We start from the raw sequence: 21,307 nt of genomic DNA, 5'->3' as shown, positions 1-21,307 counted from the left end.
CTCAGACCAACCAAATCCTTGTGAGTTTGTGTGTGTTGTCGTTTTCATATAGCCTGATAGTAAATGAGTGTCTTTGTTGCATAAACTATCGTTCATATCCAATGTAGTTTGAAAACCTCTCTGGAAACAAATGAGGGTTAGTGACAGGAAGGGCATCCTGCTATAGGAAATTTGCCTCAGTAAACTTGATCTGAGCCATGAAAGCATGGAAAAGTAGGCATTAAAACAGGATTAGCCACCCACACACCTCATATATACATATCCTGTCGTTTCCCAGAAGAACTGTCTGAAATATTGAATTTTTCCATTCACCAGGACAAATTCACCGAACTTTTATCAATTTTATTAAATAATTATAGGTCTTGCCAATGTAGACCCAACATCAGTCTCTTTTGGTTCTACTTGATTGTATGTATCTGTATAGATGTTTATGTGTTTGGATTGATAAGTGGAAGCAGGTGTATATGCATATATACATGTCCTGTCAACGTTTCCCCGAAGAACTGTCTGAAACATTGAATTTTTCCACTCAGCAGGACAAATTCACTGAATTTCTATCAATTTTAGTAAATAATATAGGCCTAGCCAATGTACACCCAGCATCAGTCTCCCTGGATTCTATTTAATTGTATGTATCTGTATAGATGTGTTTGGATTGATAAGTGGAAGTAGGTGTATGTACATATAAGTATGCATATATGTGGATGTATGAGCACACACAGTGTGTGTGATACAGGTGCCTGTATGTATTTATACACATGTGTATAAGATATGCTAATTAGTTAAATTTACAGTCAAATTACACTGCTGTTTCTTTTATGGTTCACAAACATGTTGTGCATCTTGTATTCTATGCATGTGCGCATACATACACATGCACAGACAAACATTTGTGAATATATAGTTGGATCTCAAAATCTCAACTAAAATGTTCTAAGTAGTCACAATTGAAGCGTGAAGAGTATATTGATGACTGCATGTCATTAATATAGGGTAGTTAGCAGTCTTCATTGAAATGTATTTTAGTTATTAGGATTGGTGGCACAAGTACTCTTTCTTTACACAAATTATATTAACATTTTTTTTTTAATGCAACTATGATCATACTTGGTAGTATTGTATAATTGAGCATTTTAACTTGTACCTTAATTCTTTGCTTCATTCTTCTCTCATCTAGTCTGTTGTCAACTGCATTAGATCAGTTTATAGAATACTTTTGCTAGTCTTGTAGATGGATGTAATAGAGTACAACCTTTTCCTCTGCAAGAGCAGATGTTATCCTCCTCTTCCTATATCATCTAACACTAACAACTTTCCTACATTATCTAAGCTAGTTTCCTTTACCTCCCTCTTGTTCAACGCTTGCAAATACAGATTCAAAATAACCAAGCCCAGTCTTGGATACTAAGTCTTTTTGCATGAGAAACTGTTAATCAAAACATCCTATTTTTTTTTATCTATTTTCATGATAGAATATAAAAATACCATATTTACTAGGGCTTCAGAATCTGAAAGGTTTTAGGTAAACTGATTAGAATAATCAATAAACTAAAGGCGTTAATGATTCAACTGATCAACTAGTGATATTATAATTTTATTTAATTACATGTATATAATTAACCATCTGCAGCTGCTTGGAGTTAGACACACATTCAAACACACGCACAAGTAAGCACATAGGTGCAAAACAAAAGTGAAGACAACAGTACTCGAATACCAAAGGTTGAGTAATGAACTGTTTTAATAAAGCTGAAAAAAAATCTTCACAAACTATTACTCAGTTTCACTGATAATACTGAATTCAGTATTATCACAACTGTCTAATGAACGGTCACAAGAAATTCTGAGTAACGGTTTGTGAAGATTTTTTTTTTTTTTTTTTTTAGCATTAAGATATATGGTATATCTATTTGCATCCATTTACTTTTTTTGCATGTTTATATATTTTTTTTATATATTGTATTCACCAGAATGAAGATTGCACTTTATTTCAGCCCTTCAGTTAAAGAAATAAAATCTTCAAAACATTTTGGAATTGCACTTGAGTGACTTCATCCAAGAGTTTGTGTTCAAACTGAAGCACTTGTATTGTCATGAGAAACTTTTTAAAACACATACACCTTCCTATATTAAAGGCTTTTGTTTTATTTTGTAATACCATTTGTATTAAGTTTCTGTATTTTATCTTGCATCAGTAACCTGGTCACTTGATGTTTTATTACAGCCATATCAGTGATCAGGTCATCATGTTTGACAAAAGAGACTTAATGATATTTAATATTGCAAAATAAAACAAATCCAAATAAAGAATTTATCTGGTTTTCATGACTAACTAAATGCAGTTGTTTCTAATATAATTTGACTTCTGAATAAGCTGAATGTTATTTAGGCAACATTTATTTTAGGATGATTATAGAATCTTGCAAAGAATTTTTGTTTTCAATATTTTAACTTTTATTTGTATTTCTTTTTCTTTTATGATTGTCTATAATTATTGAAAATATTGGCATATTTTATTTATTTAAAATTAAACAACCTTCATATTTTCCATATGATTTCTCTCTAAAAAAAATATTAATTTGGTAATTTATCTCCTCCATACATTCTATCATAAATACAGTGCAATAATTGTGACACTGATTCCAAATTAGTCTTTTAAGAAATGTGTTAAGGCAGTACTAGATTGAGTTTGAAACTAGAAGTTTCATATTAAAAATTATTACTGTATACTACTATAATACTGGCCAGCAACTTTTATGAATAATAGTATTGTGAGGTTGATCTAATGCAGGCTCAAATGTTTATAAGCTTTCAATTCTGATTCAATGGTTTGCATCAGTTCTGTTACTATAAAACTATAATAGCATACTTCCGGGAGTCAACAGGAAATGAGCAAAATTCTTTTAGTTGAATGTAAATTAAGTTTTGCCGTTCCTTCTCTTTCTCTCTCTCTCTTTCAATGCATTGAACTTGTCATACAACAATTGAATGTAATTATTTTTCTCAGAAATGAGACTGATTGAAGAAATCAAATTAGGATTTTCAAACACTGGAAATATTTTGTATTCAGCTTTGAATTTGTGCAACCTACATTATAATGTATCAGGAGAGAATATTTAGTTTATACATCTTAGTTGCTTAATTTAGAATACTATGTTACAAAATCCTGTTGTATTTAAGCTTATATTTTTAGGTTTGGTTTAATGTGAAATCTTCATTTAACTTCAGTTTTCTATGCTAGCATGGGTTGAATGGTTTGACAGGAGCTGGTGAGTCCAGGAGCTGCACCAGGTTCTACAGTCTGTTTTGACATGGTTTCTACAGCCAGATGCCCTTCCTCACGCCAGCCACTTTATAGTGTATTGGTTGCTTTTTATGTATTACCAGCAGGATATATAAATTTTAGATCCATGCTTTCAGATTTGTCACATAATTTATTACAGCTAAATGTCTTAAGCATGTTGGCTAGTAGGTATTGCATTTGATGGTTTTTGAGATCCTTTTTCTCAAAGAAAATGTCTCAAAAAAAAACCCCCACCTATAGAGAAGCTGGGCCTATACTTCATGCTTTAATGCACTAAAATATTTTACTCCTGAGTAAGTGCTACTGAAATTGGGATGTCTAATATGCTCTTGCTTCTTTTAAGCCATCAAATACAATTAATTTTAAGTTACCCTGCCCTCATCCCATAGTTAAATGAACTTCAGCAAGCCAATGTGAATTTGCTTAGATATCACCACCACCATTGCCACTCTTTTTCTACCATGTCTATATACATAAGTTTCTTTAGATTTACAGTTGAAACATTAATAATTATAATTCATTGAAGTAACCAGGGTTATTGTTTTATTTCGGGCCTCTTTACAACATAGACTACAGGGTCATTAGTTGTGATTAAAGGCTGCAATGGTTTGTTTTCAAAACATTATTTTTGTATTTCTAGTCATTGGCATGGTTGGATCTAGGTGTCCATATTATTTTGATCATTCATTGCATCCTCAGTCAGCTATCAGGAATTCATTGTAGGAAAATATTTGATTTGCCAAATATCACTACTTGGAAGGAATATTTCTAAATTAAAGTAAACTGAAATTACATTTGTTGTGTAGTTTTAATATTTCATGTTTTTCCCTTCATATCTTAATATTTTTATACTTTTTCACCAATCATTTCACTCTTGTAGGACCATTCATTATCAAGATAAACTTGTCAGTCTGTTGACTCATTCTTTCACTGTTATGTTTATAAATTATTAGTATGCTTAGTAATAATTGTGTGTCTATTTGTCTTATCTATTTTCTGCATGATACTGCACAAGCCTGCTGCACCTCCCCTGTCCCCAAATAGTAATGGTGTGTTCTCCTTGAATATCATTGGTGTCCACAGGACTAGTATTTTTTTTTTTTCTTTCTCAATTTACTGAAGTCTATTTACCAATTGTTTGTTCTTTATCTCCATTCTAATTATGAGGATTTAAATTATGTTGTGTAATGTCTGAATATTATTGTCGTTGAGATCATATCCAAACCATCTACCATAAGAATTTTCTTTGAAGGAATTTTCTTTTTCTAGGCAGATTTCTCTACCATAATCAGTGTTTCTCATTTCATCTTTATATCCTGAGCTTTTCCAAGCACCTTTTTTTTTTGTTTTGTTTTTTATATATTTGACAAATGTTAGAATGTGCTTGGTGGTTGATTAGTACAAGTGACATTTTCAATGTTTTGTTCTGTTAATATTTTGAGGTATGCTAGCCCAGAAACTGTACAGCTCAAGTCTCAGTCATTTCACTTGTGTTCCATGTGAAAGAAATGACAATCATCATGGATTCATTCTTCACCTGTAATGTATATGAATATTAAGTTGACATATCAATCCCTTGCATGCCATATGAAAATGAGGACTTTTATTAAATAAGACTTAAATAGTCCAAGACATTTTTATAAAATAGCTTTTCCAACTATTAACCTCACCTTGAGAAAGGTTAATTGTTGAAAAGAATGAATATTTATTTAGGTTTCAATATTTCGCTGTTATCAGGTGTCTTATTCTTGAGCATGTATGTATTACCAAACTGGATTAGAACTAGGAACTTTAATCTTTAAATTGAGTAATAACATTTATTCACTAGGCAACTGATGCATATACAATTGTTATATTTTCTCATTATTTAAATTTATCTTTCAGTAAAGTTGGCATCTAAAGGTCAGAATAGAGGAACTTTGGAAATCTTAATGAGAGGAGAAACAGCTAAGTGAGGAACGGTTGAATGCGTATGGTGCAAGAAAGGAAAACATATACTACTATGGAAGGAAATTTCTGTAATTGATGAAAAAAAAAATGGAAACTTCTGTATATGATGTTTAATAGTAATCTAGTCAGTTATCTCACTGTTAATATCAGATCAATGTGACTACCTTTCCTGAAAGATAAATTTAAGTAGCCATAAAATATAACATTACATATGTTTAATGGGCAAGTGTTGTTATCCTTAGAAGTAAAGGCTTCTAGTTCAAACCCTATTTTGTATTATATCTCTGCATGTCACAATGTGCTTCCTTGCACTGTTGTCGCTTTCAAATGATGCCACCCTGCTGACTTGGTAGGCAGGCCAACATTTCCCTTGATTGGAATGCTATTCCATTGCAGAGTTACCCATTTACAGCTGCATAGACTGAAGCAATGTGAAATGAAGTATCTTGCTCACAAACAATACATTGGCAGTCTGGGAATCAAAACTATGATTTTGTGTGAAGATAACACCCTAACCATTAAATCATGCACCTATGTGCCTTCACACTATATATATGTATGTATATATATATATATATATATATATATATATATACATATATATATATATATCCAGGAATGTCACCTCATAGCAATTAGAGAGGGAAACTGTAGATATAAATGATTTTTTTTAATATTTCATCTCACCAAAAACTCATCTTGGACATTAAGGTGTCTAGGTTTAACTCTTGTTTTCATTTTACCTGACTGATTTTAATTCGATATCTTAATTTGGTGCCACATAAAAATTACCCAGTGCACACTGTAAAATGGTTGGCATTAGGTAGGCAATCCAGCCATAGAAAGTCTGCTGAAACAGACAATTGGAGCCTGGGCAGCTCTTCTAGCTTGCAGCTCCTGTCAAACTGTCCAACTCATGTCGGCATGGAAAATGAACATTAAATGATTTGCAAGAAATTTACATTTTGAATCACCTAAGAACATTTCAGACACATTCTTTTCATTATCTGAAGATGAAATTAATCACAAGAAAAAGTGAGGGTTTTTTTTTTTTGGTTTTGTTTTTCTTCTCAGTAATATAAAATCTCAATGTATTTAAGCTTTAACCCTTTAGCATTCAGATTACTGTCAAATGCAATGCTTATTTCACATTGCTTTGAATTGATCATGCAATATCTTGTAGCTTTGAGATTTCAATGATGTAGGGGTAGTGTGAGAGGCTAAATCTGGCCAATTTGAACATAAATCAGAATATTCAGGCCAACTTAGCCAGTTTAACTGCTAAAGGATTAATTTCTGAAACTTAGTAACTCATAAACTTTGGTTTGCATGTGTGTGTCTATATCTGAATAGATGTGTATATGTATACTATATATTTGGATGTATGAGCATAATCCACTCACAAGACTTTGTCTGAGCTTGGTATTGTAGTGGAAGAAACTTGTTCAAGTTGCCACAAAGTGGGACTGAACTTGATGGTTACATACACATCAATGTGTATGTAGTGTATTTGTGTTTATGTATTTGTATATATTGGTGTATGTTTATGTGCATGCATGAATGTATGTATACATGTGTATATGTGTGTATAGATATGTGTAAATCTATAGTTGTATGTGCATGTACATATGCAATATGTATATATGTATCCTGTCTATATATGTAAGTAACTGTGTGTGTGTGTATACATAAACAGATGTTGGTCAACACTGATGGAAACAATTTAAAAGTGCTTTGTTAATATGAAATTGGTCCACCTCACCTTGGAGAATTGACTCTTATAGGTTCTGAGTGGTTGCCGGGGGAAATTTTGAGCAATTCTAGTAAAACCTACTTTGGCTCTTTCAGTGATGATGGTGGAGAAAAGCAACTCCCTAATGCCCATAAATGTTCATTTATATTGAGATCTGGTGATTGTAGGAACTAATCCATATAGTCTGCTTCACTTTTGAACTCGTCATATCAAATTAGCCATGTGAATTGTTTTATCACCTTGAAAGATTGTGCTGCCATTAGAGAATAATGTTTGTACCATTGGATAGACACGTTCAACCAAAAATACTGTGATAATTATTGACATTAATTCTTCCATGTAGAATAACTAAAGAGCCAAGAGAATTCCATAAGGCTGTCCAAATCATCACAGAGGCATTTTTATGCTTCACAGTAGGAGCTATGCAGTCAAGCTTATCTGGGTAGTCTTCAGAAAAAAAATTTGCTTCAAAATGGGAGGAAAGAGGTGAATGATGGTTCATTGGAAAAGATATTGTTCCATTGAGCCATTCGGGAAATCTTTATGGAACTCACAACAAACGGTTTTGGGTAACACAGGGTTGGCTCTGCTGTCATTTTTACTGCCATATTCCCACTATCTGAGTTTTTCTTTCTGTCCAGATTTATGCATGTCAGATCTGGTTTGATCTTGGTTTTGGAATGCCAAGATGATTTTAAGAGACTGTACCTCTTAAAATGTTAAACAATTCAGCAATTTTAGTGACAGAAGCTCCAGCCTTCTCTGTTCCAACAATTTGTCCTCTTTGGATATCACATATGTCATGAAGTACAAGGCATGCATAATGCATATGGACACATATACTAGAACAGTTTTGAATTCGTCATATTACCAATAGAATAAAATGTTTCTGTTATTTTGTCCAACTCGTCAATGTGTATGTACATATTTACTTATGTTCATATATCTACATGCATACTTTATATACATATGTATATGTATTTTTTGTATGTGTGTGAATATATGTACGTGTGTGTGTGTGTGTATATATTTGTACATGTTTCTATGTAATTATATTTATGCATGTATACATATGATTATATATGTAATTATGTCTGTGTGTAAATATATTAAATGTTGATATAAATACAATACCTGCTTCCCCGCATATCTCTTTCTCTCAATGCAAGTTTTTAAAAGACTATTTCTATGATTGCAATATTTGTAATTGAGAATTAGAACTCAATTGTCAATTGGAAATATTGTACTTCTGACCACTTTTTTTTTTTACTTGGTTTGTAGAGTAAAATTGATATGACTTAAATGTTAGCCTGGATAACTTGCTATGACTTAGCAATTCAAGTATTTTAGTTATATCAGTTTTTATTAAAAATCTGTTAAATGTTATACAGAATTTCTGTCATCAGTGTTTTTGTTACTACCTTCTAAATTGGCTGGAATAAATATTTTCCATTAAATTGTGTATATATTTATTGTAGCTGTTTTGAAAATCTGTTCAAATTTTTATTGTAAGTTTCAAAATCAGTTCTTCAGATTTATTCTAAGTTGATGGATCCACTGCACATTTTGTGTTCATTTGCTGCCACTAATCCTTAATCATTACCAATTTTTAGTTTTTTTTTTTTTTTTTTTTATTTTTACGCTGGTATTATTAAAACAATACCACAGGCTTTGGTTAATATGAGGCATATTTTGTAGCAATCATTGCCTACCCTTGTCTCTTTTCACATTCTTGAAGGTTCTTAATTACTTTTTGTCAGATGCCTCAAACCTGCTGTTCCTTCCGTCGTTCAGGTGCATTTAAACATCCAAAGTAAACTATATCTGGGTATGTACTGTCTCTTGTCTGCTGTGACGTGTAATACACTTTGTCAGCTACCTGCTTATTGCCTCTTTTCAAGTCGAATCTCTTCTATCCGCAGATTTTTTTCCTTTTTGTTTTTATGGAAATAGTTATTAATGAAAAACTATTCAAAATTTTTACTGTTTAATGAAGACAATGTAGACATTTTTGTTGCTTTCATTTTATTTGCTATTCAATGTAAGTACTTCAGTTTTCACTTGTGCTATTTTCTCACAGCTCAAAATTTCTATATCAAAATTATTTTCAAGGATTATTTGCTTATCGTTTTTTCCTTTTTTCTTTTTTCCTCATTTCTTCCCATCCACTCCATTTTTTAAGTGTAAATGCTATGGCTTATATTTGTAGAAAAGAATTGTACAAGTAGGAATAAAAGTTAAGTGACTTCAGCTTAAATATATTATTTCTAAACTATATTAGATGATAAATAAAAAGAAATTTGGATTTGTTTTCACTTTTCTTTTTATTTTTGATATGAACATTTTTTCCATTTCTTTTTCAAATGCCTGGAAGGCTCATCCGCAATTGTTGACAGATTGTGTAACCTGAGTGACGGGTAATCTGCAGTGAAGGTTGGGTCAGATCCAGAACCACACAGTAATACCTGCACAACCCATATTAGTCTATAAGAAAACAAAGTATAAACATGTCTAAATTTGTCAAATTTTAAATAGGTCAGTTATCAAGTGGTTGATTTGATGACTTGCTATTAAATTTCTTTCCATAACTAATGAAAGAAAAATTAAACTATGAATGTTGCTGTAACTATCAATAGCTGAGCAACCTTAATCTTCATTATATAACAATTTTACTGCAAATAGCTAGTTGAGGTTTTTAAGACATTGAGCCATGGTGATTAAATTTGTTTGAATTAGCTTAGTCTGTACTGGAGTTTTTTGTATTCTTAACATTGGAAAAGGTATTTCAATAACATAACTTTACTATCTACAATTGTAGCTTAAATGAGGCCAAATACAAGATAAACTTGATTTGTGGAAGAATTGAGCTTCCACCAATTTTGTTGCAAATACTCTTGTTCTAGTCTTTCAAGTAACAAGTGTTCAGAATTAAATGTCTGTGGGAGTGGTGGTGGTGGGGGAGGTTGAAGATCTCCAATATTTAAAAACTTACTGTACAAAGATGCTGGTTAGCTGCTGTAAATATCAACCCCTGAACATAACTATCTTGAGTACCTGGACGCATGAGGCCATTACCTGGTTTCCATGTTGTATAGGTGACCAAGATCATAAGATTGCCTCCTGAATGAGGTGCTAGTTTGTTGCAGGGTTCCTCAGTTGCAGTTGAGTGAACTAGAACAATTTGAAATGAAGTGTTTTGCCCAACAACACAATGCATTGTCAGGTCCAGGAATCGACACCACCCTAACCACTAGCTACTTCGTCTAGTTAGTTGCAGAAGGCAACAGTAAGTCATATGATCTTCCATAATCTTTTAAAGAACAACTTTGTTATGGGTGAGGTTTGTGATATGAGCATAAAAAGTTAAAGCTATTACCTTTTCATATAATTAATATCCCTGAAGATTGTGTAGTTGTTTAGCAGTAATGAGTGAGGAGGGATGTACATATGGAGTAGCGGAATAAATGAGGAGTGATGTACGTGTATGGAGTAGCGGAATAAATGTGGAGGGAGGTGCGTGTATGGAGTGGCAGAATAAGTGAGGAAAAGTGTGTGTGTCTTTGTATACACACACAGATAGCAGAATTAATGTAGACTTGAATGACTAAGTGGAGGTGAATTGAAATATCTTAAAACATTTTGCACAATTATGTGGTTTCTTGATTTATTCTCTGGGACCACAGATTCTCAAAGATGTTTTATTCTCCTTAACTTGAAGTTCTTTTCAAAAATCTGTTGGTTGTAGCATTCTACTTGAGTTTCACTTTATTTATAAACTGTGCACCATTTCTATCAGATTTATTAATGTGGTTCCTGGTCTCAGTGATCAATTAATTGCAAAAGGTTTCTCTTTGTTTTTTTTTAAATTCCAAAAACCTTGTTCACATCTATATTTATTGCTGTTTAACAATACTATAGTTAAAATCTGCTGCATTAAACATCACTTTTAATGTTAGTTTTCACAAGACCATCACTCAATCTTACCTTTTTCACCTAACATTCCCATTAGTGGATAAACCTTATATTTGGATGCTGGTATGGCTGAGTGGTTAAGGAGTTGGCATTGCAATCTTGAGGTCCTGGGTTTGATTCCACTGCATGGTACCTTAGGCAAGTGTCTTCTTACTATAACCTCAAGCTTATTCAAACCCTGTGAATGAAAATTGAAAACTCTGAAAGCCTATCATGTCTTGTATCTAATTCACAGGACCAATTTTGTCAAACACTGGCATACTAATTCTGCCTGAGGATTACATTTAAAGATATACATATCTTGGAATACTCAGTCACGTATATTATAATTCTTTCAACTAATTAAATCATTGGAATATCCTCATTGAAACCAACTGAAGATCCCTTCATTTAATTTGTTATAAATTGAGTTTATATTTATTTTAATCACTAGTATTTACACAAACCAATAAATGGTTGCAAGTCCTGCTAGAAAAAGCAACCCCATCTCACTGCCATTTTAACACACGGAATTAATGCAGTTCTTGACACAATGTGTCTGAAGTGGGATGGTCATGAATGGAGTATTTTAATCATGGGTCTGACGAGTACAGTCTGGCACCTCTTTATATTTTCTGTGAAGATGCAAGTCACTTAGTTGTAAATATTTTCACAATTTCCACCTCTAATTACATCGGTATTAGACGGGGGAAATAGCTAGTCAGGATAGTCGCTGAAATGCTGAATTATTCAGTGATATAGGACACTTCCTAGACATTTGCATTGCCAAACAGGTTGTATAGAGACGTACCCTATGACTGCTACAAAGATAAAGAAATAGAAATATCTGTTGATCTGGAGAAAACCTTGCCTTCTAGTCTAGTGGTCACTGTGAAAATTGGGTGTTGAGGTATGGCTTGTGAGTGTATGCAAGCTATTGCATAGAGTTTCCATCAACTAAGGTGGGAGTTAGCAATGAGATCAGTAAGGAGTTATTACAGTTCTCCAGGCCATACATAACAGTAAAGTCTGAAGACTGCTGTTATGGTAGATATTAAAGACTTAAAGATCAAATTCCAAACATTGAAGAGTTTAAATAAACCTAGGAAAGAAAATCCTTTTTTAATTAGCAGGAAAAAATTCAAGAGGACTCGACAGAAATGTGCTGGTTACTGAAAGAATTCTATTTGGGTGCACCCAGTATAGTGTTGTGTGCTAACAAACTGAAAAAAGCTTTGTATAGGAGTTGTTAGCAAGAAGAGCACCTTTGAAATAAATTCTCACAAGGGTCCCTCGAAGTCGTTTGTTATTTCGGGTCCTAATTATTAGTGTTTGTAGTTCTGAAAGCATAGTATCCAGAGTAAAAGTAATGGGAAAAGGAATTCTCTGTGCAACTGAAGAATAAAATTGTATGTTGCTTGTGGACAGTTGAATGTGGAAGATGTGCTGAAGCTGGAAAAAAATGAGGTGAGCACATTCTGTTGGTTGGTTGATGTTAGCATGTATGGATGATAAAATACAAACGAGCTTCAGGAAGAATTGAGTAAAAAAAAAAAAAAAAAGGGAATTGGATTAGTGTGGTTAGGATATGTGATATGTATGGAGGATGACAGTTGGGTGAAGTGATCCTTTGGATAGAAGATATGGGAAGTAAAAATTCATCTCAGTAAGTGAAACCTTTCAAGGGAATTTCATTTAATAATTTGAGAGTTAATATTGGATCAAAGGTTTGATATCCTGTAAAATAAGGTACACAAGGAATATAACTTTAATTGTAGCGTTTACATAATCATGATAGTTAGAAAATATATATGGAGTTTTTGTCTGTGTAATTATCAATAATTAACCTTGTATATGAGTGTTCAATAACAATGACTGTTTTCCAAAATTTAGTTTCAGAATGAATTTACAATTTCAATTATCTTTAATAAATCACTTTAATTGAAAAAATTGACTAATAAAAATGAGTAACAGTTCACTTAAAATATGAATTTTCTCTTTAAGCACCGGTGATAGTTCCACATAAAAGGCACCCAGTAAACTCTGTAAAGCAGTTAGTGTTAGGAAGGACATTCAACTGTAGAAACCATGCCAGAACAGACAGTTGGAGCCTGGTACAGCTCTCCTGCATGAAAGATAGATAGTAAATGATATTGTCTACAGATTTTATTGATTTCGTACATTGTTACTTAAGCATTACACTGGTTGCATATTTTACCTCTTTAAAATATTTCTATTCTGAAAATGTTTGTAATACTTCAGAAATTACGACTTCCAAGTGCTACACTTTTAGATTGATACAATTTAGTTGTGAGAACATAATTTTATATAAAATATTTTGATGTACTTTCTTCAGTGTTTGACCCAAGTTAACTTGTTAATGTAATGAAGCAACAAAAGTGTCTCAACTGATAAATTGAATCACTCTCTAATTATACTCTACTACTGTCTGAAAGGATATGTTGAATAATAATGTAGTTGTGATGCACACTGCCTAATGTAAAAGGATCATCATTGCTGATTTGGGGAACTAAATAACTGGTATTTTTGACTAGTTATGTCCCAGTACATTATTATAGTTAACTAATCCATGCACTGTCTGAACTGGTTATTTCCTAAATAATCACTTTAGCTAAACTACCAATGAATCATCAGTGCAGTCTATACTCCTTGTTAAAATATGTTAACCAAACATTGCACCTAATACATTTAAACATGAATGGACTGCATAATTCAGATGTCACGATAATTCCTATATATCAAATAATCTGCATTTTTCATAGTACTGGACAGCTTTCTTTTCCTTAGTAGTTTTGTCCACTTTTTTTCCATTCCATTGTTATGACCAATTGGCTTCTGTTAAAAGACAGTCAGTGGCAATAGTTTTTCATACTTTATTAGTGTTTCTTGTTACCCCATTCTGTAAGAGGTTATATAAATCATATTTTATGAGCCTGGTATTTATTCTATCAGTCTTTTCCCTAACCACTAAGTTATGGGGGATGTTCACTACACACACGCACACACACACACGCACACACATACAGGTTTTTCCAGTTTCTATCAAATCCACTCATGGGTGTGGTTGACCCAAGGCTATAGAAAACATCTGCCCAAGGTCCCATGCAGTGGGACTGAACCAAGAACCATGTGACTGGGAGGCAAATTTCGTACCACACAGCTATGCCTGTGCCTATAAATCATATAGAAAGAACTTTCACAAAGCTAGACATAAACCGGTTCCACAAGATAAATGTATTTGTTTTTTCAAGTCCATTTTCTGCAGCTCTTTAGCAAATGGCATAGAATATTTTGTGTTGAAACTTCCAAGCTATATGGTGTCACATTAAAATTTTTGGTTACTCTCCTCATATTTCATGACTTGGTCCATGAGTTTTTACCGTTTTAATATGTTCTTGTGAATAACCAATATATCAGCTACTGAGACTACAATCCTATCGGTGATGAATATAATTCCATTCCAAACTGACTTAGTTTTCAGTATATATATTGTTACTATACTTAGATTTGTTTTCCAACATTTATCTTAAATAAGCTTGCTTGCTTTTGTTCTAGAAAACTATACAGCAAGTTTATAATCTTTACATCATGAAATCCTGCTTCCACTTTCTACAAATTGATTACATTTTAGGATTAAAGTGTTTCAGAACTGAAATTGTTTTATTAGACATACTTATTAGATTTACTATTTGTTGTTTTTTTTAAATTTCATTAAAGACCTGAAAACCTTCAGGATTCATTGCAACACTAGTTCCATTTTGCTCAATCTGTTTTACAATAGAGAGTATCTGTGATTTATGTGTGGACAATTGATTGTTTGGGTGAGGTTAGATATAACTCAGACTTCAGCACATTTTAACATTCCTTATTTCATTAAACCATCAAAGATTTTTTTTTGTCATTTGGTTAATTATTTATTCATAATAATTTGTAAATGTATATTTGTCTATTAATTCACAGCAAGAGCAGTTTCCATTGCTTTTTTTTAAAACCCTTCCAAGATTGAGGAATAATGTTAATCGCTGGTAGAGACACTATATTTTGTTTAACAACCATAATATACTACCATGTATATTAACGATTTATAAGTTCATGCTGTCTACATTTCATATGTGAATATGTCTATGTAAGCAATGTGACCAGAGATAGAAAAATAATGGGTATATATGCATATTTCAGGAGTTTATGCTCCTTCAGCACCACATCCAACCCTTTAATTATCTACAAATACATTACTTAAATAGCCACTAAGTTTAGCGGTGCAACACTGTTGGATAGACCAATTTACATATTAAATATATTCCTGGCAACTGTTGCGTAAATATTAATTGCTGGTAGGGACACAGTATTTTGTTTTGCAACCATAGTATACTACTAAATATATTAAAGGTTTATAATCAATCCTGCATCCTACTTTTGTGTTAGCAGTGTTATTCTATAGAAAATCTACAAATAAAATGAGAAATGATACGAGTCTCGTTCACTAAATTTCTACATGGAGTAGAGTAGGAATGAGAAATCCAAGTGAATGGATCTCTAAAGGAAATGTTCAGTTTCAGTTGCAGAAAGGGTGGGCAGTGGTGAAAGTAATGTTGTTGCACTCCGTCGCTTACAACGTCGAGGGTTCCAATTGATCTGATCAACGGAACAGCCTGCTCGTGAAATTAACGTGCAAGTGGCTGAGCACTCCACAGACACGTGTACCCTTAACGTAGTTCTCAGGGATATTCAGCGTGACAGTGTGACAAGGCTGACCCTCTGAATTACAGGCACAACAGAAACAGGAAGTAAGAGTGAGAAAGTTGTGGTGAAAGAGTACAGCAGGATTCGCCACCATCCCCTGCCGGAGCCTCGTGGAGCTTTAGGTGTTTTCGCTCAATAAACACTCACAACGCCCGGTCTGGGAATCGAAACCGCAATCCTATGACCATGAGTCCGCTACCCTAACCACTGGGCCATTGCACCTCCACGGTGAAAGTAATAGAGAGGTGATAAATTGAAATGTTTCATTTGGGTTTAGATCGTCTTTTCTCTCCTAGTTGCACTATTTTGTATTGGCCACACAGTTATATGGATGTGTATCACATGTGAAAAATGATCATTTTCATTTACAAACTTGTTGCTTGATAAACTGTATGAAAGATTGGCTGTAATTCACTAATCTTTTGAATTTAAAATGTTTTTGCTCAAAGTATCAAAAGTTCTGCTCTTCTGAGGTTGAGAAATTCAAGGCAGCTTTGGGTTGGCTGCAATTTGTGAGTAGAGAAAAGCATAGGCTGTTATACAAATGCTAGAGATCAAAGAGGGTGTACTGTGTTTGAGGTTTTGCTAATAATTTTATTTTTGCATAGTATGTTATTGCTGGTCTATATAAGCAATAGACCAATGTAGTATTTTGTCTAGTATATGGTCAACATTAACACCAATGTATTTATTTACTGCATGTGTTGAGGAAATCCAGCTTATCAGGATTATTCTTGGCTATGTAGTAAAACTGAAAGGTCATCGATTATAAATATTTTAAAGAGGTTTTTCAAGATTAGGTTATTATTTCTCCATTACAGGATATTTCCAATGTCTCTGTTCAGAGACAAATGTTAAAATTACATGTTGATTAGCATAGTGTGAAATAAATTTGGTTTTTCATAGTTCATTTTATTTTCACATTTTTGTCAGAAGATATTTAAAAGTAATTATGAAGAATATTGTGTTGACCATTTCCTAGATAGTGGTAGAAAAACTTGATATTTGATTTGCCATTTCAGTATCTCCATTCTGAGTGAAAGGAAAGGTCTAACATACCATGTCATCATGAATACTTCCATTGTTGGCAAACATACAACTTTTTACTCCATTATTTTTCAGTCCTTCTTATAACAGGAACATACTTAGAAACATGTGTACATTGGTGAATATTTGAGATTCCTCTCTTGGATCATGTATGTTCCCCATTTCGGGCAACTTACCATTTAACACTTTCGTTGAATCCTATTTGAGACCTCTTTCTCTCTCAAAGCCTATCTCATTATACAACATTACATTCATCTCATCTCGTATACTTCATATGTGATACAATCAACCATTTTTACCAGCAGCAGTGCAAACAACTCTTGCTATTTTTTCCATCATTTTATCCTAATACCATCTCAGCACTAATTAGATTAACTCAGTGACACTCTGTCATGAGCTATTTTTATTCATGTGATTACTTGCTATTGAGTCATTGTCTTTGATATGATAGCTCTAATGGGGCATGCAGACTACACAGGGCAGTCACTTATTAAATGTAATTGAAGGTATGTTAGGTTTAAGAAAGCAGGTGGCCAAAACCCTTGCTATACTTACTGTCTGGTACCAATCCTTTACAGTAATAAATTCAGTATCTTTGGCTATGTCTCAAGAAATTGCACCTCTTCTACTTGGGTGATTGAAATAAATTCTCATATTTTATGTCAGTCAAAAGTAACAAATGTATGAATTACATTGACAGAGGTTGGTCCCACTTTATATAATCAAATAAACTGAATTAGGTTTTTGTTTGATTTTGTTTCAGTTAGCATGGAGAATAAAAAACAAACTTCATCTTGGCTGAATTTGAACTAAGGATGTGGAGACATGACATATTTTTGGGGACTGGATTATTTTATATCATACCTATTTGAATGTATTGAAATGAGCTTATATAAACATATAGTTTAAAGTATTTTAACTTAAAATTTTAAGGGATTAATTCAAATATTCTACAGTAGTGTATGATAAAACACCCCTAATGCTAACTTATTTTAGTAACAGGCATTCTGATATTTTCTATGTACATGATTTAAAATCCGAAAGATTTGATTTCAATATAGCAGAGATTAAATAGTAGTAAATTGTATGTTTGTGTACTAATATATTGAACACTGTAACAATGCTATACGAATTAATTTTTCTCGGTTTATTTTCCAGTTGCAAATATATTTTTGTAAAATATTAACATTTTTCTTTGATTTCTCTCTTTCAGTTTTTCTTTTAATGTTGGTCCTTACGGCAACTGTGTTGCTTTTACTGCAGTTTCTCTACCAAGCATCAGTGAAACACCCCAGATACATATGTGTGTATATTACCATCATTACCTACCTAAAACGTTATCTACATTACTATTGGGCTGTTATGAATTACAAAGCAACACCTACCAGTTGCTGAATATTTTGAAGGTTGACTGGATTGTATAACTATTGAGAATCAAAAGTCATAACAGTGAATACACTGGAACAAATGCTATATTTGATAATGGTAAATCTTTTAGATTCTGTGACTATGAAACAAAGAAATCATGTTAACAAAAGAATCTTGTAAATTATACAACTGTAAAGGACAAAATTATATACACTTCCAGACGAACAATTATATATCATTATTTCTCTGAAAGAATTTAACTTATATTGGTGTTTGAAGATTTTCAATAAATTGTGTGATGCCAACTACAGGTTCATCTCTACTCAAAGAAAACATGTTCGAAATAATTAACATAACACATTGCTCATTATGAGTATTTTGCTTTATAAACTTTCCAGAGTGTTTCTCTGAACTAGTGGAACCTACAAACCTTGTATATATATATATATATATATATATATATATATACATATATATCAGACCGAATAAACTCAGGGCATGGTATTCTAAAATAATGGTAAAACGAATTCTGGGATGTAGTATGATTAATCTAAGTAATTGCCATACTTTCTAGGAAGATTTCCTTGGACACCCTAAAATAAAGAATCAAAAAGTCTTGTTTCAGAATATTTAAAAAAATAAAATATAAAAATGGAAAAATATATGCTGTGACACTTAGCTAGTCTCCTTTGAATTATTTATGCATATATGCACACATACACACAACCACATACACGCATACAAGCATAATTTTTTTAAACCCTGAGTATCATACTTGCAGAAAGGTACATGGATAATGTTTAAGTTTTGTTGGACAGAGTGTTTAAATGATTGTGTGTGTGTATAAAATATATATACACACAAAGTATTTCATGAATACTATTTAATCATTGTCTACTCTTTAATACTTTCTCCACCCCATGTACCATTGGTTGTTCAAATTGTACAGCCTCTCTGACAATATCTGCTTTTGCCTTTCTATTTAATATCCACTAAAATAATTTCTAATTCAACCTATCATTTCTGGACATAAATTTTCTTTTAATTACTGTCCGTTATTTTTTTATAAGCTTCTGACCTAAAGTCTTTCAAGTGAATTGTCATTTTTGTTAACGTCCACTAATCCATTATTACATTTTAGGATTACTAAAAACTGATTTATTCCTGCCAGAAGATTAAATTCTTGATGGATTGGTTGGAAATATGCAGTACTTAATAAAAATTTTTAAAAAACAGTTTTTAGGTAATGACTATTATCACTATAATATTGTTCACGTTTCAGCATATGCACCAATTCCTCTAAAAGTTCAACATTGTAAAAAAAAAATTTTTTTAGACTTTCTCATTTCCCTATGCTAATTAAGCAATTGTTTTGTAATTGGTATGTACAATCATACCATCCTTAACACACACACACACACACACAAAAACTCATTCTCTCTCTTGCCCTATATTTAAATTTTTTTTAAATTTAAACACCTCAAATGTCTTTATATGTATACAAAATAAAATGTTTTTAAATTTTATCTTTACATTTTCTCTTTAAGTTTGTCAACTGGGGGGGGGGACAAATCAGGTAAATTGTTCGTATTTACGAAATTGTTGGTTTTCATGTTTGTGTGTGTGTGTGTGTCTACCCAGAACCACGCTAATAGCTTAGGAGTGAAATTTAGGATTTCTCAGTTTTCTGTGAATCAATTTTGATAAAACATTTCCCAGCTGGTTTGCACACTATGGCAGCACCATTATGTTTTCATTATTCTGTGTAATGTCCTTATTTTTTTAGTTTTATTTTCAGATTCTTCAGTTTTTGGGTGAACAACACTAATAGCTTTTGAATGAAAATAGCTTATAATAATAATGAAATTGTTTATAGTGCTCAGGTGCACTGCAACTTCTCAAAAGTGCATATACAGTACATAGTACAGGAAAGTGAACAGTGTACGAGTTATGATTGGCATGTGTGCATGCGTGTGGAGGTGGGATATAAGGAGTAGTGTTGGAGTATATATTTAACGGATAACCATAATATTATAACATTTACTGACATAATGAATTATATAGCCACAAGAGCGCCATTTCGATGGATAACTTCAAAAACCCTATTAGTCATGGAATCTGTCAATTTCTTAATAGTATCTGGTTAGACCGCGTCTGCTGCAGCTTTGATGGTTGCTCATAAGACATCTTTTGATATAAATTGGCGTCCATCAGCATAAACGTCTTGCTTAATGATGGACCAAAGATTTTCGATAGGGTTGCAATCTGGAGATGCTGGCAATTACACCATCAGCCTTTCACATCATATGCTGTAAGACCCTAGTAGTGTTTAGGTGGTCCTAGCTGAGTGGGGAGGGAGCGTTGTCATGCTTGAATATGAGATTCCTTAGAAGTAACAGCAGTATGTCATCTAGCCAGGAATCCAAGATCTCCTTCAGGAGACTGCAGTAGGCAACTGTGGTCACTTTAACCCCTTCAGGCACCCTGACTGGGCCAACAAGTCTGTCCCTAATGATAACCAGCCCACATGACTCCTCCACCCTGCTGTTCATGTAAAAGTTGGTGACACTCATCTCCAAAATAGACCCAACCATCAGGTCTGTCAAGGGTTGCTCTGGTTTCATCAGTGAACAAAACACAACTAACATCATGTACTTTTGGGCCCATTGAAGCCTTAAACTCTTGTGATGGGGTGTTGGAGGCAGTTCCAGAGGTTCTTGCTCGGAAACCATGGATGTGATTTCTAGTGGTTTTGAAGTCTAGAGATGGTGAAAATGGTTTTGCTTGCTTGTCCAGGTTTCCCACATAACTTGTGGCCAATATTCCTAGCTGTCACAGTCTTGGAGGTGCCAGAATCGGATCATTTCTTCCTTGGTGGAGGGCCTTTCAGGAATCGTCTAACCCTATCTACATGGCAACCTAATTTCTCCGCAATGACATGAAGAGAGGTGCTTTTATCACTTTTGCTTGATGATGACAGACTTTTCATCGTTAAGGCCTTTTCCATGCCCCATTGCTCTTAGAGAGGAGAGACACTATTAGTGTGGTTCACCCAAAAACTGAAGAATCTGAAATAAAAAAGGACTTTACATAGAATAATGAAAAGATACCAATGGTGTTGCCATAATGTGCAAACCAGCTGGGAAGAGTTTTATCAAAATCGATTCACA

At 33.1% G+C, this 21,307-nt stretch overlaps 1 protein-coding gene across 4 annotated transcripts in view; it reads left to right on the top strand.

The window, feature by feature from the left end:
- The window catches only part of LOC106879480 (protein bicaudal D), a 36,209-nt gene extending 16,546 nt beyond the window's left edge, over positions 1–19,663 (top strand). For 2 of the 4 annotated variants that reach the window (XR_008265220.2, XM_052971809.2), the window contains exons 3-4: positions 8,768–8,835; positions 17,983–19,663. Coding sequence is in view for 2 of the 4 variants with exons in the window: in XM_052971809.2 (XP_052827769.1) it covers positions 8,768–8,824 (57 nt within the window). In the remaining 2 variants the exon portion in view is untranslated. The remainder of the gene's footprint in view (positions 1–8,767; positions 8,836–17,982) is intronic. The other 2 variants (XM_052971810.2, XM_052971807.2) reach the window with 1 other exon arrangement.
- The last annotated feature ends 1,644 nt before the right edge of the window (positions 19,664–21,307 follow it).

Source organism: Octopus bimaculoides, chromosome 11, assembly GCF_046866305.1.
Source record: "Octopus bimaculoides isolate indiv1 chromosome 11, ASM4686630v1, whole genome shotgun sequence".
Lineage (NCBI taxonomy): Eukaryota > Metazoa > Mollusca > Cephalopoda > Octopoda > Octopodidae > Octopus > Octopus bimaculoides.
This window is presented reverse-complemented; position numbering and strand designations above follow the sequence as displayed.